The 17,209-nt window shown below is 36.1% G+C and overlaps 1 protein-coding gene and 1 long non-coding RNA gene across 4 annotated transcripts in view; both read left to right on the forward strand.

Moving 5' to 3' along the window:
* LOC136817974 (probable E3 ubiquitin-protein ligase HERC1) overlaps positions 1-7,484 on the forward strand; it is a 108,119-nt gene extending 100,635 nt beyond the window's left edge. The window contains exons 58-65 of the mRNA XM_067074328.1: positions 199-453; positions 1,449-1,657; positions 2,125-2,285; positions 2,834-2,999; positions 4,102-4,353; positions 4,609-4,982; positions 5,468-5,639; positions 6,700-7,484. Coding sequence (XP_066930429.1) covers positions 199-453; positions 1,449-1,657; positions 2,125-2,285; positions 2,834-2,999; positions 4,102-4,353; positions 4,609-4,982; positions 5,468-5,639; positions 6,700-6,864 — 1,754 coding nt within the window. The 3' untranslated portion in view covers positions 6,865-7,484. The remainder of the gene's footprint in view (positions 1-198; positions 454-1,448; positions 1,658-2,124; positions 2,286-2,833; positions 3,000-4,101; positions 4,354-4,608; positions 4,983-5,467; positions 5,640-6,699) is intronic.
* A 775-nt stretch (positions 7,485-8,259) lies between these two features.
* LOC136817797 (uncharacterized) overlaps positions 8,260-17,209 on the forward strand; it is a 35,610-nt gene continuing 26,660 nt past the window's right edge. For all 3 annotated transcript variants that reach the window (XR_010848152.1, XR_010848153.1, XR_010848151.1), the window contains exons 1-2: positions 8,260-8,416; positions 9,242-9,297. This is a non-coding gene — a long non-coding RNA (uncharacterized lncRNA). The remainder of the gene's footprint in view (positions 8,417-9,241; positions 9,298-17,209) is intronic.

Genomic DNA, 17,209 nt, shown 5'->3' on the forward strand with positions numbered 1-17,209 from the left:
CTGTTATTGAGAGCCTGAGAGCTCAGTATGGGCAGGTATCGCGATCAAACAGATGTTGGTGATCTATTGCGTACAACATACCAAGGCACTCGAAGTACACAGAATAACTGTTTTTGAGTGTCAATGGGTGTCGCATATACCATACAATAACCACGATACAAAACCTATAAACACTAAAGTCTCCGCTTCTCTTCTCAGGCAATTTCATCGGCAATCAAGATGCAGCCATGCGGGACACCACCATTCCGCAGGTAGTCCGCGCCTTGACCGGTCATCCGATCGAAGATATTGCTGTGGGCTGTGAATATGTCTTAGCTGTAGATCGAATCGGGAACATCTGGTCATGGGGAGCAAACAACGAAGGACAACTTGGTGTTGGTAACATCAACCCTCAATATGTCCCTTGTTTGGTAAACAGCTTGATTGGCAAAAAGATGGGACAAATCTCAGCAGGTAAGGTTTTCTTTCCATCTATTCATGATATGCGCTACTGCGACGACTTCACAAAAGTAATTTGAATAACTGAGGGTGATTTAGCCTATAATTGACCCAAGGGGAATAGAACTCGCTTCGAATAACCGAATTATTCGAATAATCGCACGATGGGTTATTTTTTCTTATTTGGCACGCCCTCAAAGAGAGCAATTAATCGTTAATTGCATCCTGTAGAAGGCAATTAATCGTTAATCACACTCTCCAATGCGGCGTCAATGTTTAAAAAATTGATTTTAATGTTTTTTCTTACATTTTTTTTGCATCGAACGTTTTAATTGCATTCAAATTTATTTTGTGAGAAAGAAAATCAATAAACAACAATAAAAGAAAGACATAAAGAGAAGAGAAAAATATAAAACTCTCAGTGTAATTTCTGTAATTTACTTTCCGAACTGGGAAAAAGTAGTGAAAGCCATTGTGCGATTAGCTCGTAATCACATAATAACTCGTACAATTCGAAAATTACATATACTAAGTGCACGTTCGAATAACCGAGAGTCTATTTTATGTTAACTAAATGGCTCTCTTTTACCCAATGCGTCACTTGCAACCAAGTGACTTGACAAATCAAAGCTGTTCTTTAGCTTAGGAATGGTTTGGGTTTTATACAATCCCTTCTCTTTGTTTCAGAATAATAGGTTATTACTGTATCATTGGGATTTGAAAACTTATGAAATCGCGAGCAGGCTTATGGAGTTTGTTTCTATAGTACAGCAGTGTTACATATTTCTATTGCTTTTACCAACTTTTTCTGTTGTTTTATCAATTTTTTTGATGCATCAAGCTTTTTATCAATTTTTTGAAAGTTATTCTTCATCAAACTTACTTCACAGTCATGTATGTACCGGGTGCGCCAAAAAAGTATACAGGTTTGCCATTTTGGGTAGGTCAAGAAAATTTTTATATATCTTTTCTGGTGCGCCTCGATACTTACTGTTTGAAATTATTTACAGGATCCACACATTGCGCAGCATGGTCAGGAGCCATCAGTGCATCAAGGCCGGTCAATCGTTTCAATCTGGGTACACCACAGCACATACCACCATGTTATCAATCGCTCTTCAACATGGACCACAATCTACTACGTGATCGTCTCAATGTCCTTTGGTGTTTTTCCGAACTTGTCAGCAAACATTGGAAATTACTAAGCCTTAATAATAAGGTACTGTTAGTCAGAGGTGGAATTGAAACTAATTTTTTTGACATTAATATTATAAATTATGTCAGTAGTTTGAAACGTCAAAAACTGAACAGTTTCTTCCTAACGTCTTGTGGTCAGCCAACCCCCATGTGAACAGCCTCTAAGACCTCTTTTCTGTTATGCCCCTTGATAATCCTACATTTAGTAAAAAAACACTGTAAATTTTCACAAAACTGTTGTTATAAACCCCTACAATTAATTTCGTTGGCGACCTGATATGTTAGTCTACTAGTATTAAAAAGATGAAATTTTTGTTAGGAAAAACTCACCTCTTGCCAAAAGAAATCTAGACCAGCCGGCTTTGAAATTGACCGGGCTTGGGAAAAATTTTGTTTTTATAAACTTTTGTCCGTTAAGATGTTGGTAGACATTAACTGTCCGTAATAAAAATGATTTCTGGCGCTGGAACGTTTTCCATCTTTTTATAGGACGGCCACCAAATGGATTGCAATATCTTCAACGACGGTTTCTTGCGTTCTTTATTGACCGTGCGGACATATTCATTACCTCTCGCCCGCGCGATCAGATCTAGTGCGAATCAAGGACGCACTAGTGTCCCTCCCATAACTGTCAAAAGATTCGATACAAGGTATGTAGGTATTAAATCAAACGACAGAATGACATTATAATTGGTTCGCTTAACTTCAAGAAAAACTCTTTTTTTAGCCTTAATTTATGCTTGGGCTTCGATTAAATGGTTTCCTGTGGGGTTCATGTAAATGTCGAATATTTAAACTGGAACTTCGATTCGACTTAAGGTTTCTATGCACTGAGGATCTGGGCTAAATTTTTTTGTAAAATTGTCCGGTAGCAAAATCCTTTTAACAGCCACTCTTTCTGATTCGATCTTATTGAAGGCCAGAGACTTTATTCGAATAAGAGAAAGATTTGAATTACAGAGAGTAATTGATACCACTTTCAAGCTAAGGTGACTAATATATTAGTACGAATTACAGAAAGATTCGAATGATAGAGAGTCACTCAGGAAGAAAAGACACTTTTTTATGCTACTGGCAAGTTTCATGCCACTTTGGTGACAATCTTCAGGCAAATAATTTGCAAATAATCAGGCAAATAATAGAGAGTCGAATTAGAGAGAGAGTTAGCTGTACTAACAAACACGTTTATATTTTTCAGAGGATTGGCTTGTGATCCAGTATTCAAACAAGTTGCAGAGCAAGTGTTGACGGTGAAACCCAACGAAGGATTATTGTTGTGTAAGACGTGGAAAATCAAATTGGTGAACGAAGCAGCTGATGACGCAGGAGGAGTATTCGATGAAGTCCTTACTCACATGTGTATGGTAAGCTGTGTTAAAAGTTCTTCTGCTTCAAACGGATTTCCGTCTCATCGAAGTATGTGAAGAGGTTTTTCTGCCTTAAAATTCTGCACAATTTACTTAAATTTCGAGAATATGCACTAATCTGCTGTGTAAAATCCATTTGCCGTCTCAGACGAAAAACCTTGCTTTGACAATTGGTTAAGCCCGATTACATACTCATTGTGTGATCAAAGTATTCATGATATTCATGGCGTAAGGTTTTTGTACGGAAGCACCAAAAATAGCCCGGGCGTTCGCCATTGGCTGTATCGTTTAAGTTCAAAATTAGTGGCAAATACTCGGGTCTTTTTTGATGCTTCCGTATAAAACGTGAATATCATGAATTGAATGTAAAAGTGAAGGCTTTCTAGATAGATAAACTTTGAACATTAAATTAAAAACTTTCATGATGGATTCTGTTTGAATCAGCAAAATGTTTGATTACATTTTACATACCGTAAATCCTCGAATAAGCGCCCGGGCGCTTATTTAATTTTTCAGGCTCTAAGATGGGCGCTTATTCAAGCGGGGCGCATATTCGAGTGGGGCGCTTATTTTTTCATCTAAGAAATTCGTATATCAACAAATTCGGAATCTGCTTAAACTTAACTGTTTCAAAGGGTTGATTTTTCAAAAAAGGATGAATAAAAGAAAAATTTGAAAAATCCAATTGACAATTTCTATCATTTCATTCTTAATCGCTTTCTTTCTTTTTAAAACACAAGTCTCTACTCAATATCTTATTCAATCAATAACAATATTCGAATAAGCGCCCCTCCCTGGAGGAGGCGCTTATTCAAAGGGGGTGCTTATTCAAGCGGGGCGCTTATAATATTATTTCAACTAAAAGGGGGGCGCTTATTCGAGCAGGGCACTTATTCGAGCGGGGCGCTTTTTCGAGGATTTACGGTATTCAATTTAGTCTTGATTCAAAAAATGCAAGATCTCAATAATCAAAAAACGTTTAGATGCTACAATTTTATTCAAAAGTATTGTTTATTTTGAGACTAACTTACTGGTGTTATGTCAGATTAGAACGCTCCACAATGTCTACTAACTCGTTGTATTCCCATCTCTACCCTAGGAGCTGGAAGAGCGAAAGGACATCGACTTACTCATTCAAACACCAAACACACTGGCAGAGATTGGATACAACCGTGATCTTCTCACTATCAATCCATCCAAGAATTGTCTTGAAAGTTTGAAATTATACAAGTTCCTTGGCATCTTAATGGGAGTTTCCATACGAACTAAAAGACCATTGAATTTGCATTTATCACCTTCAGTATGGAAGCAGTTGGTTGGTATTCCACTCACACTGGACGATGTGGAAGAGGTTATTTCATTTCTATCTCAGCCCGTTTTTTTGTTCATTCGTTCGTAAATTCACACTATTCGTTCGTTCGTTCGTTCGTTCGTTCGTTCAAAGTTGCTCATTCGCTCATATATTCATTCATTGTTAGCCTATTAACATTCAGTCAGCCCTAATTTTCTAATTAGCCAATTAAAAGATTCATGGTCAGAAAATCCACTATTGCATATAAGTCAGTCAGCCTCATTTTCTCAACTTTCCTTTACTGTTTATTTCTAGAATGATGCATTATTCGCACAGAACATCAAAATGCTGCGTACCATTATCCATCAATCGTCCAACGAAGCCCAATCGAACAAAGACGACACAATCCCTCTATTGACGTACGTCTGCCAATCATCAGACGGACGAACCATACCACTCGTTGTTGACGGACACAACACAAATCTAAGGAAACGGGACTGTTCCGCATACATCCGTAAAGCTGTCAACTATCGACTAAATGAAATGTCACTGCAGATTAAATATATCCGGGAAGGCTTGACCTCGGTTATTCCGCTATCAATCCTGTCACTCATGACGGGACAGAAACTTGAACTACTTGTATGCGGAACACGTCATATCGATGTTGAAAGCCTGAAAAAGATCGTCAGGTAAGAGATGGTCATATGTAGCTTTCAATAGCGTTACTGAAAGGATCTGTACCCTTTTTGCTAACAGTTTTCTTTCCTTAAAGAATATAGTACCAAATACCGTAGAGATTAAACTTTCCAATTCCATTCAGCGCATACCACGCTCTACTCTAAAGGGATATAGTGAATGTAACGATCTGATCTGGTTGCTCAGTCAAGCGTTTTCTTTTTTTTCCGTTTCAACAGATAAGCGAAAGCGACTGTATTCTTTTAGTGTTTGTATTTATGATTGGTGCTTTGATGTTGATGCGGTAGTTTTGTTTTAGCCAATCACCAAGCTCAAAACCTCATTTAATATTCAGCACAAAAGGTTGAGAAAGATCAGAGTGGTTAGCCAACTTGGGCAGATACGTGCCAGAGCGGAGTAATTGGAATCTGCTCGGAGATTATTGACACGATAATACAAGAGTTCCCTACGTTTTCATTATTTCTTCTTTTTTTGATAGATACCGTGAAATCACAGCTGAAGATGAGCAAGTCAAGTGGCTATGGGAGATTTTGGTCTCCTTTAGCAAAGACGAATTGGTCAACTTTTTACGTTTTATATCTGGGAGATCGAGACTACCAGAGAAATTGAGTGACTTACCGCACAAGTTTCAAATCGTTGGAGCAGATAAGGTAAAAGAGTTAAAATATTTTTCGAATTTTCCACAGCAAGACAGACTCTACTTATAACGTTAATGATATACATGTTTTTTATATAAGAACATAAGGTTTTTCAATAGCAAAAATGTTAAGAACATTTTAGGGCTCTGTGGACTCAAAAACAGCCCATTTCTAAGGAAAATGGTGAAAAATGGTGAAAAATAAAAACATTTTTAGGCTTGAAACCCAAAAAGTTAACAACATCCAAAGGCTTCAAAAATTTTGGATGTTCTTATAAAAAGAAACGTGTATCAGTGAAGACAAGCTCGGATATGTAAGCTGATATTGGTCTTTCTTTAATTGTTGTTGTTCTTATGAACTTTGAAGCTCCTGATCTTTGACTTAAACACCTGAATCCTTCGCGATAATTTGATTAATAAAAACACCTGTCAATTAGGTATTCCTGACAATGACGATTTTCGAAAACCCTGCCTTTCGCGTTAATAGATTGTCGCACCCTTATTTTCCCTACTTTGAATACTTGATAAGTTATATAAAGTGTATTTCTTTGTTAGTTCCTTATATTTTGGGAGCACCTTCAGTTGGGACTAATTTTCCCCAAAACTGATTATGGGCTAGCCAAATATTTCAATGTCAAAACTTAAATGCATCGTCTCGATCTACTTTGCTTCTCTCTACCCAAATGTACGATTTGGAGGTTAAATATAACAATAGCGTTCACTTTGAGGTCGTTGTTGTTATTTTATGCCCGTGCAGTTTGATTTTTCGCCCGATGGTGTCATTTGGCACTAGAGGGCTAATAATCAAAATGCAAGGGCAGAATTAATGACAACAACGAACGAAAACTTTACGCTATTACTATTATTATCCATATTGGACATTCAAACAACGTTTTTATCTAGCGTCAGCCAAGTCTTTTTGCTTCAATGCAATGTCTTCAACAAGTTTTAGCACCTTGCGTGGGTATGACAATTTGAGTCACAAAGCCTTTCAATACCGCCCGCCGATTGAATCTTTAATGGCTTACTTAATGACCGCTATATGGATAATAGATAATGTTCTTCATTTCTAGCCTCGTGATGGTCTACCGACTGCACAGACTTGTTTTTTTGTCCTCCGGCTACCCCCTTATTCTTCCAAAACCATAATGGCGCAGAAGCTGCGGTATGCTATCAACAATTGCCGAGCCATTGATACAGATAATTATATGCTAGAACAAAATAATTTATTCACGTAGGTAGATAGCTAGAGTTTTATTATTTTCACTGATTGTTTTAAAATTTCATACGAATAATATTAATATATTGGTTATGTCTAGTGGTTGTGTTTTACTTTTTGCTTAATGAACCCCCTAGACGCTCGAAGCAATTTATCGAGGTCTGTTATTTACCATATTGTCAGATAAAACAACTTCATTGCACAAATTTGATCATCTAATTTGATATAAATTTACCCAACCTACGACTTTTAATGGTATTTTCATATACATTTTGCTTGCCAAAACATGTCTATTGAATAGAATAGTCCTTTTGGAAACGCTGAAACTGTTTCATTAAGCTTCAATTAGCTTTGAGTTAATTGGATGTCATGCGTGATGCATATTGGCCTGTTTAATTTTATTTTATACCTATTTAAAATTGTTGGTGAAATTATACTACGTTTAGTTAGTAATTTAAAATTCTAGGTTTTCGTATTTTTGTAAAACGAATATATCATAATCTTTAAAACTTGTAAATATAATTAGTTTTTGTCATAACATGCATTTTCCTGGGATATTTCGTTCAATGAAAGTTTCCTTTGAGAATCTGGCAGGTTAAATTCTTTAATAAATTTGAAATTGACTAGTTTGACCAATAACTTCACTATCATATTTTTTAATTAAGATGATCTCCCTATTATACTGAACCCGGTGATACGGACCTTCATCTAATCTAATGCAGGGCCAGTTAATTCACCCAGTATTGTAGACTGGTCCCAAAACTGAATACAGCTACCTTTCTCTTATTGGGCCATCAAGGGCCTAAGACTCTTCTTCGAATTAGAGAAAAATTCGAAATAAAGAGAGTATTTTACACATTTTAATTCGAACTAGAGAAGGTTGACTGTATCAGCATATACTATATTTCATGGAAAGAAAATGTGTTTTATGTTTTGATTTTTATGATCCATACAATCTTGGCTTTTTATGTTTTATTTGCTATATTTAACGTATGCTTATAAACGAACCATAAGACTGATCCCAAAACAAAACTATCAGAGACGAGTTAGATAACTTGCAGGCTCTAAAATACCCTTAAAGAAAATGGACAAAAATACTCACGCAAAGGGGAAAATTAGAAAGTTTGCAGGGTTAAAACTCAAAAATTTAAGAATACCCGAAAGCTTCAAAAATATTGGATGTTCTAATAAAAAAACGTGTATTAAGTTGGTGCTTATAAACGATTGGATTGCTCTTTACCATTGTTTGTGTTACATTACTGGTAGACGGCGTCAAGAATATTCAAGAAAGTTATCTCTTCCCATTGTGATTTCGCATCCTTGCTCAATCTACTATTTCTAATCCCTCAAAAGGAGAATTTTCCATACCAAATATAGTCTTAAAATGATCCATATCTTCTTACCTTGCAGGTATAAAAACAAAAATTATCTGAAAAATAATAAATACTAATAAAAGAAAATATTGTTCAATTATTACGTAATCTCAACCTCGTTTTGGAGAGGAACAAGAAGGAAAAAGAAATATGAAGAGATTGAAAAGATTTGTTGACATCATATCCTTCCAAAGGATTGTAAGTAGTGTATACACAATTTCCTTTTTTAATATTCTTAATGTTTTTCTAATATTCATGCTACTGTAGCCTGTGTACTGAATTACAATCCAAACTTCAATGAAGTCTCAATAACTCGAACACCCATTGGGAGCTTAAATTTGTGAGTTATGGAGACCAGTCTATAAGGTATTGTTAGCTAAAGGGACTAACAAATTTGTTCGAGATAAGGAGATATTCGAGTAATACTAATAGAAGTTCGAGGTATGAAGTTGTCAACCCGGTATTTTCGAGAGAAAAAATGATAGCAATAGGCTTGCGGGTCTATCCATGCATAGTTGAGATTTATTCCTATTCCTATTCCTTTGTATGACGAAGATAATATTTCTGAAAAAAAACAATCCAGGCTAAACTCCTAGTTGTACTTTCAGTGAACTCGGGTTATATAATAATTCCAGTGTTTTTCATAACCCGAGCTAATTCTCATTTCATGGCCACCAATATCTGTGATTCGAAAAAATGTTTTGGTCTACTGTTTTGGATTAAATAGTCATCTACCGGCTAATAAGCACTTTCATATAATATTTCTCATTTTGTTTTTTTTTCTCCTCCCAACGCCTCCTAAAATATATTGGCATTGATTGATATTGAATTATATTTGAAGTGCGTCGGTGTTTACGTTTTGTTCTGTTTTTCCGCATCGTCTCCTCCTGAAAAATGTCTGGGTACCAGGATTTCAACAACGTATCATAAATTGCAAAGTCATAGTTGTTTACCTACCCCCGAATTAACCCCTTTGGCCTGCATTGTACTGACCTAATTAAAATCTTATTTTCATCGATTCAGGTCCATGACTCATTTAGCATACCATCACGTATTATGTCGAATATTCTTCAACGTAAGTAAGTGGCGAAATATTGTTTCTTTTATTCAAAGTTCAATTTTTTTCAAGTCCATTTTTCCAGTTTAGGTTTTGAGTGTTGGTTATAAACAACGCATGCCAAGAATTTCCTTAAGATTATAGTAAAACGTCAACCCTTAGCGGCGTGTCGGCTTTTAGGGGACTATGCTAATGAATTTAAAAGGAACACTTGTTCTCGGCGTTCGACATTTTTAGGCTGCAACTAAATCAAACCAAGCAAATTTCCGCCAAAACTTTAGAGGCATTTTCCCGAGCCTCTGCTGTAGGGTGCAAACTACTTTTAACATTGGATTAACTTAACTATTTTGAGCATGGCATTCTAAAGTAATGCCATGATTTTGACGTTACGTTCATCGCTTGAATGCAAGGATATATCTAACATTTTTCACGAGAGCACTCCTTCACTTGTGTTTTCCTTTATTTTCGTTACCAGTCTCCTCAAAAGTGTTGAGGGTTGATAGAAGGCGTATTCTAGCCATCACTGTAGATTCACAAAAGTTTTACAGCTATCACGATGCGATGCTATATTATAGCAGCTTTTAGTGCTAGCTTGAGCTTGAGCTTGAGCTTACTCGAGAACGCTAGTATATAGATCAAAACACCTGTTTAGAAATTCATCAGCCTCATTAGAAAGGTTTCATTATCGACCCTATAGAGTTGACGTCAATAAATTTCCGAGTCAGGGATCCGTGTTTTTCAAAAAGCCTGGAAATCATTTAACATAAAGAAGAAGAAAGAAAATCAATAAACATTTTTATATCATCATTTTTTCTAATTAACAAAAGGACTATAAATGCATCAGTTGTTCAGCCCACACTATTTGATTCCTCTGCCAAGAAAAAATTAATTTCAGCTCAGCGTTGTTTTCCTTCATTAAGAAGAAAATAAATTGCATGATTCATTGCCTACATGTTCTTCCAAAACCGTTATAACGGGATTTTCGTCTTATAATTGTTGATTCTGAGAGAAAACACATGCTCCCCATAAACTCTTATATAAATCAAACTATCCATCAATTGATAAATTTGGTTCCATTTGCTAGGCAAGATGTAGAGGGCGAACTGTTAGGTAGAGCATCCAGCCCTGATTTTTAAGCCCGTAAATTCGTAGGTTCAAGACTACAATTCCATGTATCCTATAGACCCGGCGGTTAAAGTGAGCTGGCTGAAGGCTCAAAATGAGATAAAATTTGGTAGAAATTTGAGAAAAAAATCTCATTTGCTCAAAAGTGGGGTGCCTGAACTCTCCCCGCTTCCGCCGGACCAGTTACTTAGCTTGTAACTAATTTATTACAACAATACAGATTCTTTCAAGGTGGGTTATATCCCTTCGCTGTTGGTATTTATAGCTCTTTCAGTTAATCCAAACCGGCTAAATAAACCTTATCGGATTGACGAGACAGAGGTGTGTTTACTTTTATGATAGTGCGGGGATTATTTTCTGGTTTACTGCTTTAGAAACTTGCATAACCATTTCTATGATAATTTAGCTTCGGAAAGTTGAATAAACAACGAAAACAATAAAAAGAAGTAATAAAAATTTCACTCTAAATATTTCCTGGACAAAATAACCTACAAAGAGTTTCGTAACCACTCAGCTAATTATTTAAAAATAACAACTTTGAAAAATCATATTAAAACAGTACACCAATATCGAAGACGTTTACTTTTCATATCATAAGGCGTCATCGAGCGGAAATTATAATGCGTACGCGCGAACGAAAGCCATCCCGCATCCTGGAGCAAATGACAAATAGGTCATTCTAGTCTGACGTCAACGAATAACCCGACTCTAAAAATAACCACATTATCTGCTTCTTGCCATCAATAGAGAAGTCACTGCACTGCTTCGCATTGAACCAAACTTTCTAATTTCCAATAATTATATAAATTATTTTTAGATACGTTACAAATTAATTGATTTCCTTTTATAATTGAACCGCTAAATACACACCGAGTTGTCTGGTTCCGCTAACCGCCGCTACCCGCTTTGCATATTTTCGATAAGTAAAAGTTCAAAACAAAACGTGCACAGTTAAACCGCTACTCCTCAAGGCGCGCCGCTGTCTACTCGCCAGAGTTGACGCCGTTTTGACTAAAAATACATTTTTGAATACTCCTGGTGTGTATATTTAAGATTATTTCTATAAATTTGGGCTATTATCTTTTCCGGCGGTACTCTGATGTGGTCTTCAATGGGAAATGAAAATGAAAGGCAACAGGGTCATTTGACAAATCGGCCTTTATATTCTTAATAAGTTTTAATTAGAATTAATCCGATGTAATTTATTATCTTGGATAGTATTTATCTTGTAGTTACTGCATCCTGGTAGGTACATTCCTGGGATGAGATGTTATATGAACTTCTGTAATTTGGAGCTTTCATTTCATAAGAAGTCTTGCAACGGTAGTTAGAGTTGACCCTGATTTTTATATTTCAATAGCCATCTATCACAAAGCACTCTTTCCTCCTGGGTTTCTCCACTTACCCAATTTTGTTGTTGAGAAGTATCGAGTTCTTTTTTTCAAACCCTTGTAAACCCTGGGTCAGGAATTAGACCTATGACCTGTAAACCGTTGGTGAATAGTCGAGCTACCATCACCTACTGGTAAATTGATCAAACAAGACAATCGTCCTCCACCCCTGATTTCCCGCCATGTCAGCTTTTTGTTCTAATTAAACGGTACCGAACTATGACATACTACTTCGTCTCTTCATCAAATATGGTGCATTATTTTGCTTCAATAACTGCTGTGGCTTAAGAAAGACATTAGCTCTATCTAGCGTTTTATAAAATCTCTGTGGATTACGACGCTACAATCATGGACAAAATATTTGAGACAAAGGGGGTTTCTCTGCGAAATTCTAAACACCACAAATGAATTTTAAGCGCGTTAAGCTACAGTTGGAAAGTAGAGTTTTAACATGAGACTTAAGACTTAGGAAGACCTTAGGATCTCAAGATTTAAAAGCTCAAAATTATTATCCAATAAGGCTTGGAATATAGCTGAGAAGCCACCGAACCCATTCGAAATTGAAAAATTCAATGAAATAAAGTGGAAGTACTAAAATAGCAATTCTCGCTCGAACTTTAAATTCTGAAAAACGTTAAAATACACTAAAATCTCAATATATTTCGAACAAGATTGTAGTATTTCTGTTATGTCTGAAGCATAGCTTGCATGGTCTCTTAATCAATTTTTTTTGTATAACATAATCGCTGCCAAAATTGAAAGAAAAATACCGACATCAAAATTATTGTATGTCTCTAAACACATGTGGCCACAATCATTGATAAATTAAAAAACAAAAACATCTAACATGTGCCTTTTTATGCCTTCTTACGAAATAGGGTATAATCCACCAGGGGATAGTACCCTTGCCGACCGACGGGGGTGTGCCATTGAGGTTCGAAAATTTAACTGTACGTGGGACTCGTTTTTTTTGAAAATGTTGCTAAATTTTGCCTGGGATTCAAGGAGGTGAAAAAAAGGTCCCCGTATTCCTTTTTTGCCTAAGTTTATCTTTTAAAACTGATATTTTGTCCTCACTGGATTTTTTCGAATTCACAATCACTATCTATTTGATTCATTCCTTTATTTCCTTCATTTTGACCCTTCAGGCTAAACTTTCTAACCAAGTCCCTGAGTTAGGTAGACTCTCACCAAGAATCTTGCTAACTCCCTGTTTTATAAATTCTAACTTAATTTCAATAGAACTGGTTTCACTACAATCTGTGACGAAATACTTGGCACAAAAAGGAAATCCACCGGGGTGTTTTGAAACCACAATCGATTTGCAAGTGCTCTAAAGTAGGTTCGAAGGGTAGAGTTTTAACTCTGAGTTTTAACGCTAGAATTAAGACCAAAAGTTCAAAAATGGTCCAGTAGGGCTTGAAATATAGCCAAGAAACCAATAAATCCCTCCCAGATCGAAATAATCGATGAAATCAAGTTAAAGGCCCGAAATTGACATTCTCGCTCGAACTTCAATTTTCGAAAAATGGTACATTAGCTAAAAGTGCCATTATGTTACGGCACTGATTGTAGTCTCTGGACTGACAAACAAAGTTGGTAAATCAATAAGTCATTAAATCAAGCTATGAATGACGTGACCCGTGACATGCTTTTTTTTATAAGAATATACTTTATAATTGGGCAAAAACTTTATACTTTTATACTTTATACTTTTTTTCTACAGGAGACTGACCTTACGATTCTTTGCCCCTGAGGGGAGGAGGCACTCGATTTCTAAACAACGGCATGTGCCGCTTAAAGAATGGCTTCAAATTCAAACCCTTACAGTGCAGCCCTTGAACAGTGAAAAGGTACTCTTACAGTGTACTTTACCGAACGTTTCTAACCCTTGCAGTGTATTTTGATTTCATATTTTATTTTGCTGAATCCATCTGAAAATGAGCATGAGATGTGGATACAATGTACAAATAAAGATAAAAACGGGTGCAAGTCGAAACTTTAAAGGTACATCTTACTGTTAGACTTGAAATTCAGCAGTCCCCAAACGCACCCTTACAGTGTATCCAGCTAAGTAGTAGACCCTTGTTTTTTCACTCTATAAAAAGTACACCCTTGCATACAGCGCACAACCTACCCTTAAGGGCGGGACATGCCGTGGCTCGGACCATACTAGTGGGACACTCCCCGGATTTTTTGCGCAAGATTGCAATGTCAGCTACCAAAAATTCTACACATTTTCCTTCAAGAATACACAATCGATAGTTTTCTTTTAATTGTCTGCATTACTACGTAATTTTTCAAAAATCTAAAATAGTGGGTTTCAGCTGAACTAATATCTTACTAACCTATAACCACTTTTATCTATGACAACTACTTTAGCTTTTTGATGTGCACGACCCGTAAACATCATAAATTTCGGTTACATGCAGGATAACCCCTTCATGATACCGGTTTTTTTTATGTTTTTTTTAATGTAAAAAAGATTCAGCGTAAAAACATTTTTTAAACTGAAGTAAACAACGACCTCTGAATGCGTCCGTTCTGTAGACACTTAGACGGCGGCATGAAAGCATCATCGTTATGCGAATTTTGAAATTTCCAACTTTTTAAAAAGTCGGATTAATACATTTAGCAGGAATACAAGGATATCCCTTATCAAAAGCACTACGGTGGAGAAATTTTGATGCTGGGTGTTGAATGTTTGAGGTAAAATAAAACACTCCTTCGCACTGCTTTTCATAACCTGACGAACTATATCCGTACATATATCCTGAATTGATTTGCTAATGTGAGGATGCTAAAATTTGCGATACCGTGAATTAAAAAAAAGAAGTCAAGTAGCATGGATGAGATTTCTCGCTTTATCGATTGCTTCCGTGTTTAAGGAAATCAAAGCTTTTGTTTAATATGTAAATACCGAGTTTTATTGATGATCGGAAATTATGGAGGAATAAAAAGCTAATCCTGAGAAGCTTATTTATTTTATCATTTACTTCCCTCTCTTTCGTGTCTTTTATTTCTCTTGAGTATCCGTGCCATCTAACTTAAGCTTTTCCCCTGGCGTCCCCGCTAACAAGAAGTATACCCGTTTGATCTTGAAAATTCATTCTCTTTTTTGCTTAACTTGCATTATATTCATTGATGGCCAGTACATCTTTTTTTTCGCTTTCTTCACGAGAGTACAAGTACAAAGTTTTCTTCTTAAAATCAGTACACACCTAAAGCTCTTGAGCCTCGTATCGCCCACATAGTGCTCTAAGTTTTTAGCTAAAAAGAGTTTACATTCCATTATTAGACTTAACTTATATAAGAAATATGACGAGTCAGATACTGGCTAAGCTGAATCTATATTCTCCCACCCATTTCGCTTCCCGTCTTTTATATCATTTCATAACTTTTTCAGTGATAATACAGGGGCACTTTACAACCATCCTAATTAAGTGCGCCTATCTTGATATTACTGTCTATGGAGAAAAAAGTTATTATTAAAATTAGGTGCTAAATACCGCTTGGGTGCCGTCTCAATATATCTACAACTAAAGCAATGGCGCTCCCAGAAGTCAACACTAGACGTTCAAAGAACGTCCTTCTAACATCAAGGTTCACCATAACCTTAGCTTAACTTTTGAACAACTATTTTTCTTTTATAAGAACGAGGCTCAAAATCGCCAAAATTAAGAACAATTTAAAAACAATGTTGAGCCTAGCCTGGATATCCAGGCTGTAAATTATTTCACAGTCTAGTTTAGATATTTTATGTTCTGATTTACAGCCTGGTCTCCCTAGAGCGATTTGCATTCTCATATGAGAATGCAGTCCGCTTGCTTGCGCTCACTTCGCTAAAACCGTAAGGGCCAATCTACACGGTGTTGAGCAATTCTAAAGCAAAAATAGGATAGTCCTCCAGCTGCTAGTGAAGATAGGGCTTTCTGTTACACGAAAACATGAAAAAGAAGAAAACAGAGGCAAGTTCATTTTCCAAGAAAACATGGTTGGTCATGATAATGCATGCAAACTTTTTTATGGACTTTGGTGTAATCTTTGGATGTTTTTAATAGTTTTAGATCTTGTAAGACTGCTTTTTATTAATTTCTGTTTTGCTGCCCTGGGTTGGCTAGGAAACATGGGTTTTCACTTTCATTCTCTAGGGAGACCAAGCTCTATAATTTAAGAACTTTGTATGTTGAGGTAAATTTTGTTTTTTCTTAAATTTTGAGCTTGGATATCCAGGCTATGTTGAGCCTAGAATTACTCAATTTCAAGCAATTTCAAACAATTGGTTGAAGTAGTAAAAATGGGGCAAAAATTCTAATCTTAGAGCAGGATAAGAACAATTTGAGGCTCGAAGTGCTAAAATAAGAATAGCTGGTTCTTAAAAAAAAGTTTTTGTACCTACATGGTCCAGCCTAAAATCTTATCTTAATTAAAATCTTAATTACTTACTTGATTTGAAGACCGTTAGGATAATTACCGATAAGCGTCCCCATAGTGTATATAACCAACTCACCAATTAAAGACAACACCATTGCTCTAAGATCCTTAGTGGGCTGTTCCATTTGATGTCCATACAGGGGGGGGGGGTGGACGAACATTTCCAGGGGGTTTAAGCTGGAAAATTTCTAATGGGGTTTTTCTTCAGGAATTTTTGTCCAAGGGTATAGCCAGATTAATTTCGTCTACCCTGATTGTTCAATTCAAGGGGTATCTGCTTCAAGAAACATAATTTCCAGGGCTCTTAGAAATTCTTGAAGTAAAAATTTTATTTTCCAGGGGGCTCACTAAAATTGCTAAATTTACAGGGGGTATGTAGAAAACTTCAATGTAACTAAAAAAATCTAATTTGGGGCTCAAAACTCTACTAATGGACAATTCGCAAAGAACTTTTTCCTACTTTTATGAAATTCTGAGCAATTTCATAGGCAAGTTAGTTATAAGATTGCTTTAGTTCGCACTTTTAAATCTATTGCCCCAGAATTCCATATCAACCCATCGTCGTCATAACAGTTTCATAAACGGGTTTTCTAATGGAGTCATTTCTTAGCGATGCGGCACGTCTCTATTAATGAGCGGTCATTTGTATAGAGGGAGAAAGTTTGTGATGGAATCTTTTTTTAACATCCCGGAAATGTTGACCTAAGGAAATTACAAAGCATTTCTATCATCAATTTCTCGCGCGTTCATATTTTCGTTCATGTAATGATGTAATGTCAGGGATACCTTTCTTCTTTGGTTCACAAATGCATTGAGATTTCAATACCTTCCAATCAACTTTATGAAATTTAAAGACCAAAGGTAGCCTGTTATAATACATTTTTAAGCTTGCAATACATTTTATGAGGTCCGTCGTCTAATATAGCTTGAGAGTTTCTTTACTCCGCCAATAAGTAAACGTCATTCATTTAACCGATATACTTT

The sequence above is a fragment of the Clytia hemisphaerica genome, unplaced genomic scaffold, assembly GCF_902728285.1.
Source record: "Clytia hemisphaerica strain Z4C2 unplaced genomic scaffold, Clytia hemisphaerica genome assembly, whole genome shotgun sequence".
In the NCBI taxonomy this organism is placed as follows: Eukaryota; Metazoa; Cnidaria; class Hydrozoa; order Leptothecata; family Clytiidae; genus Clytia; species Clytia hemisphaerica.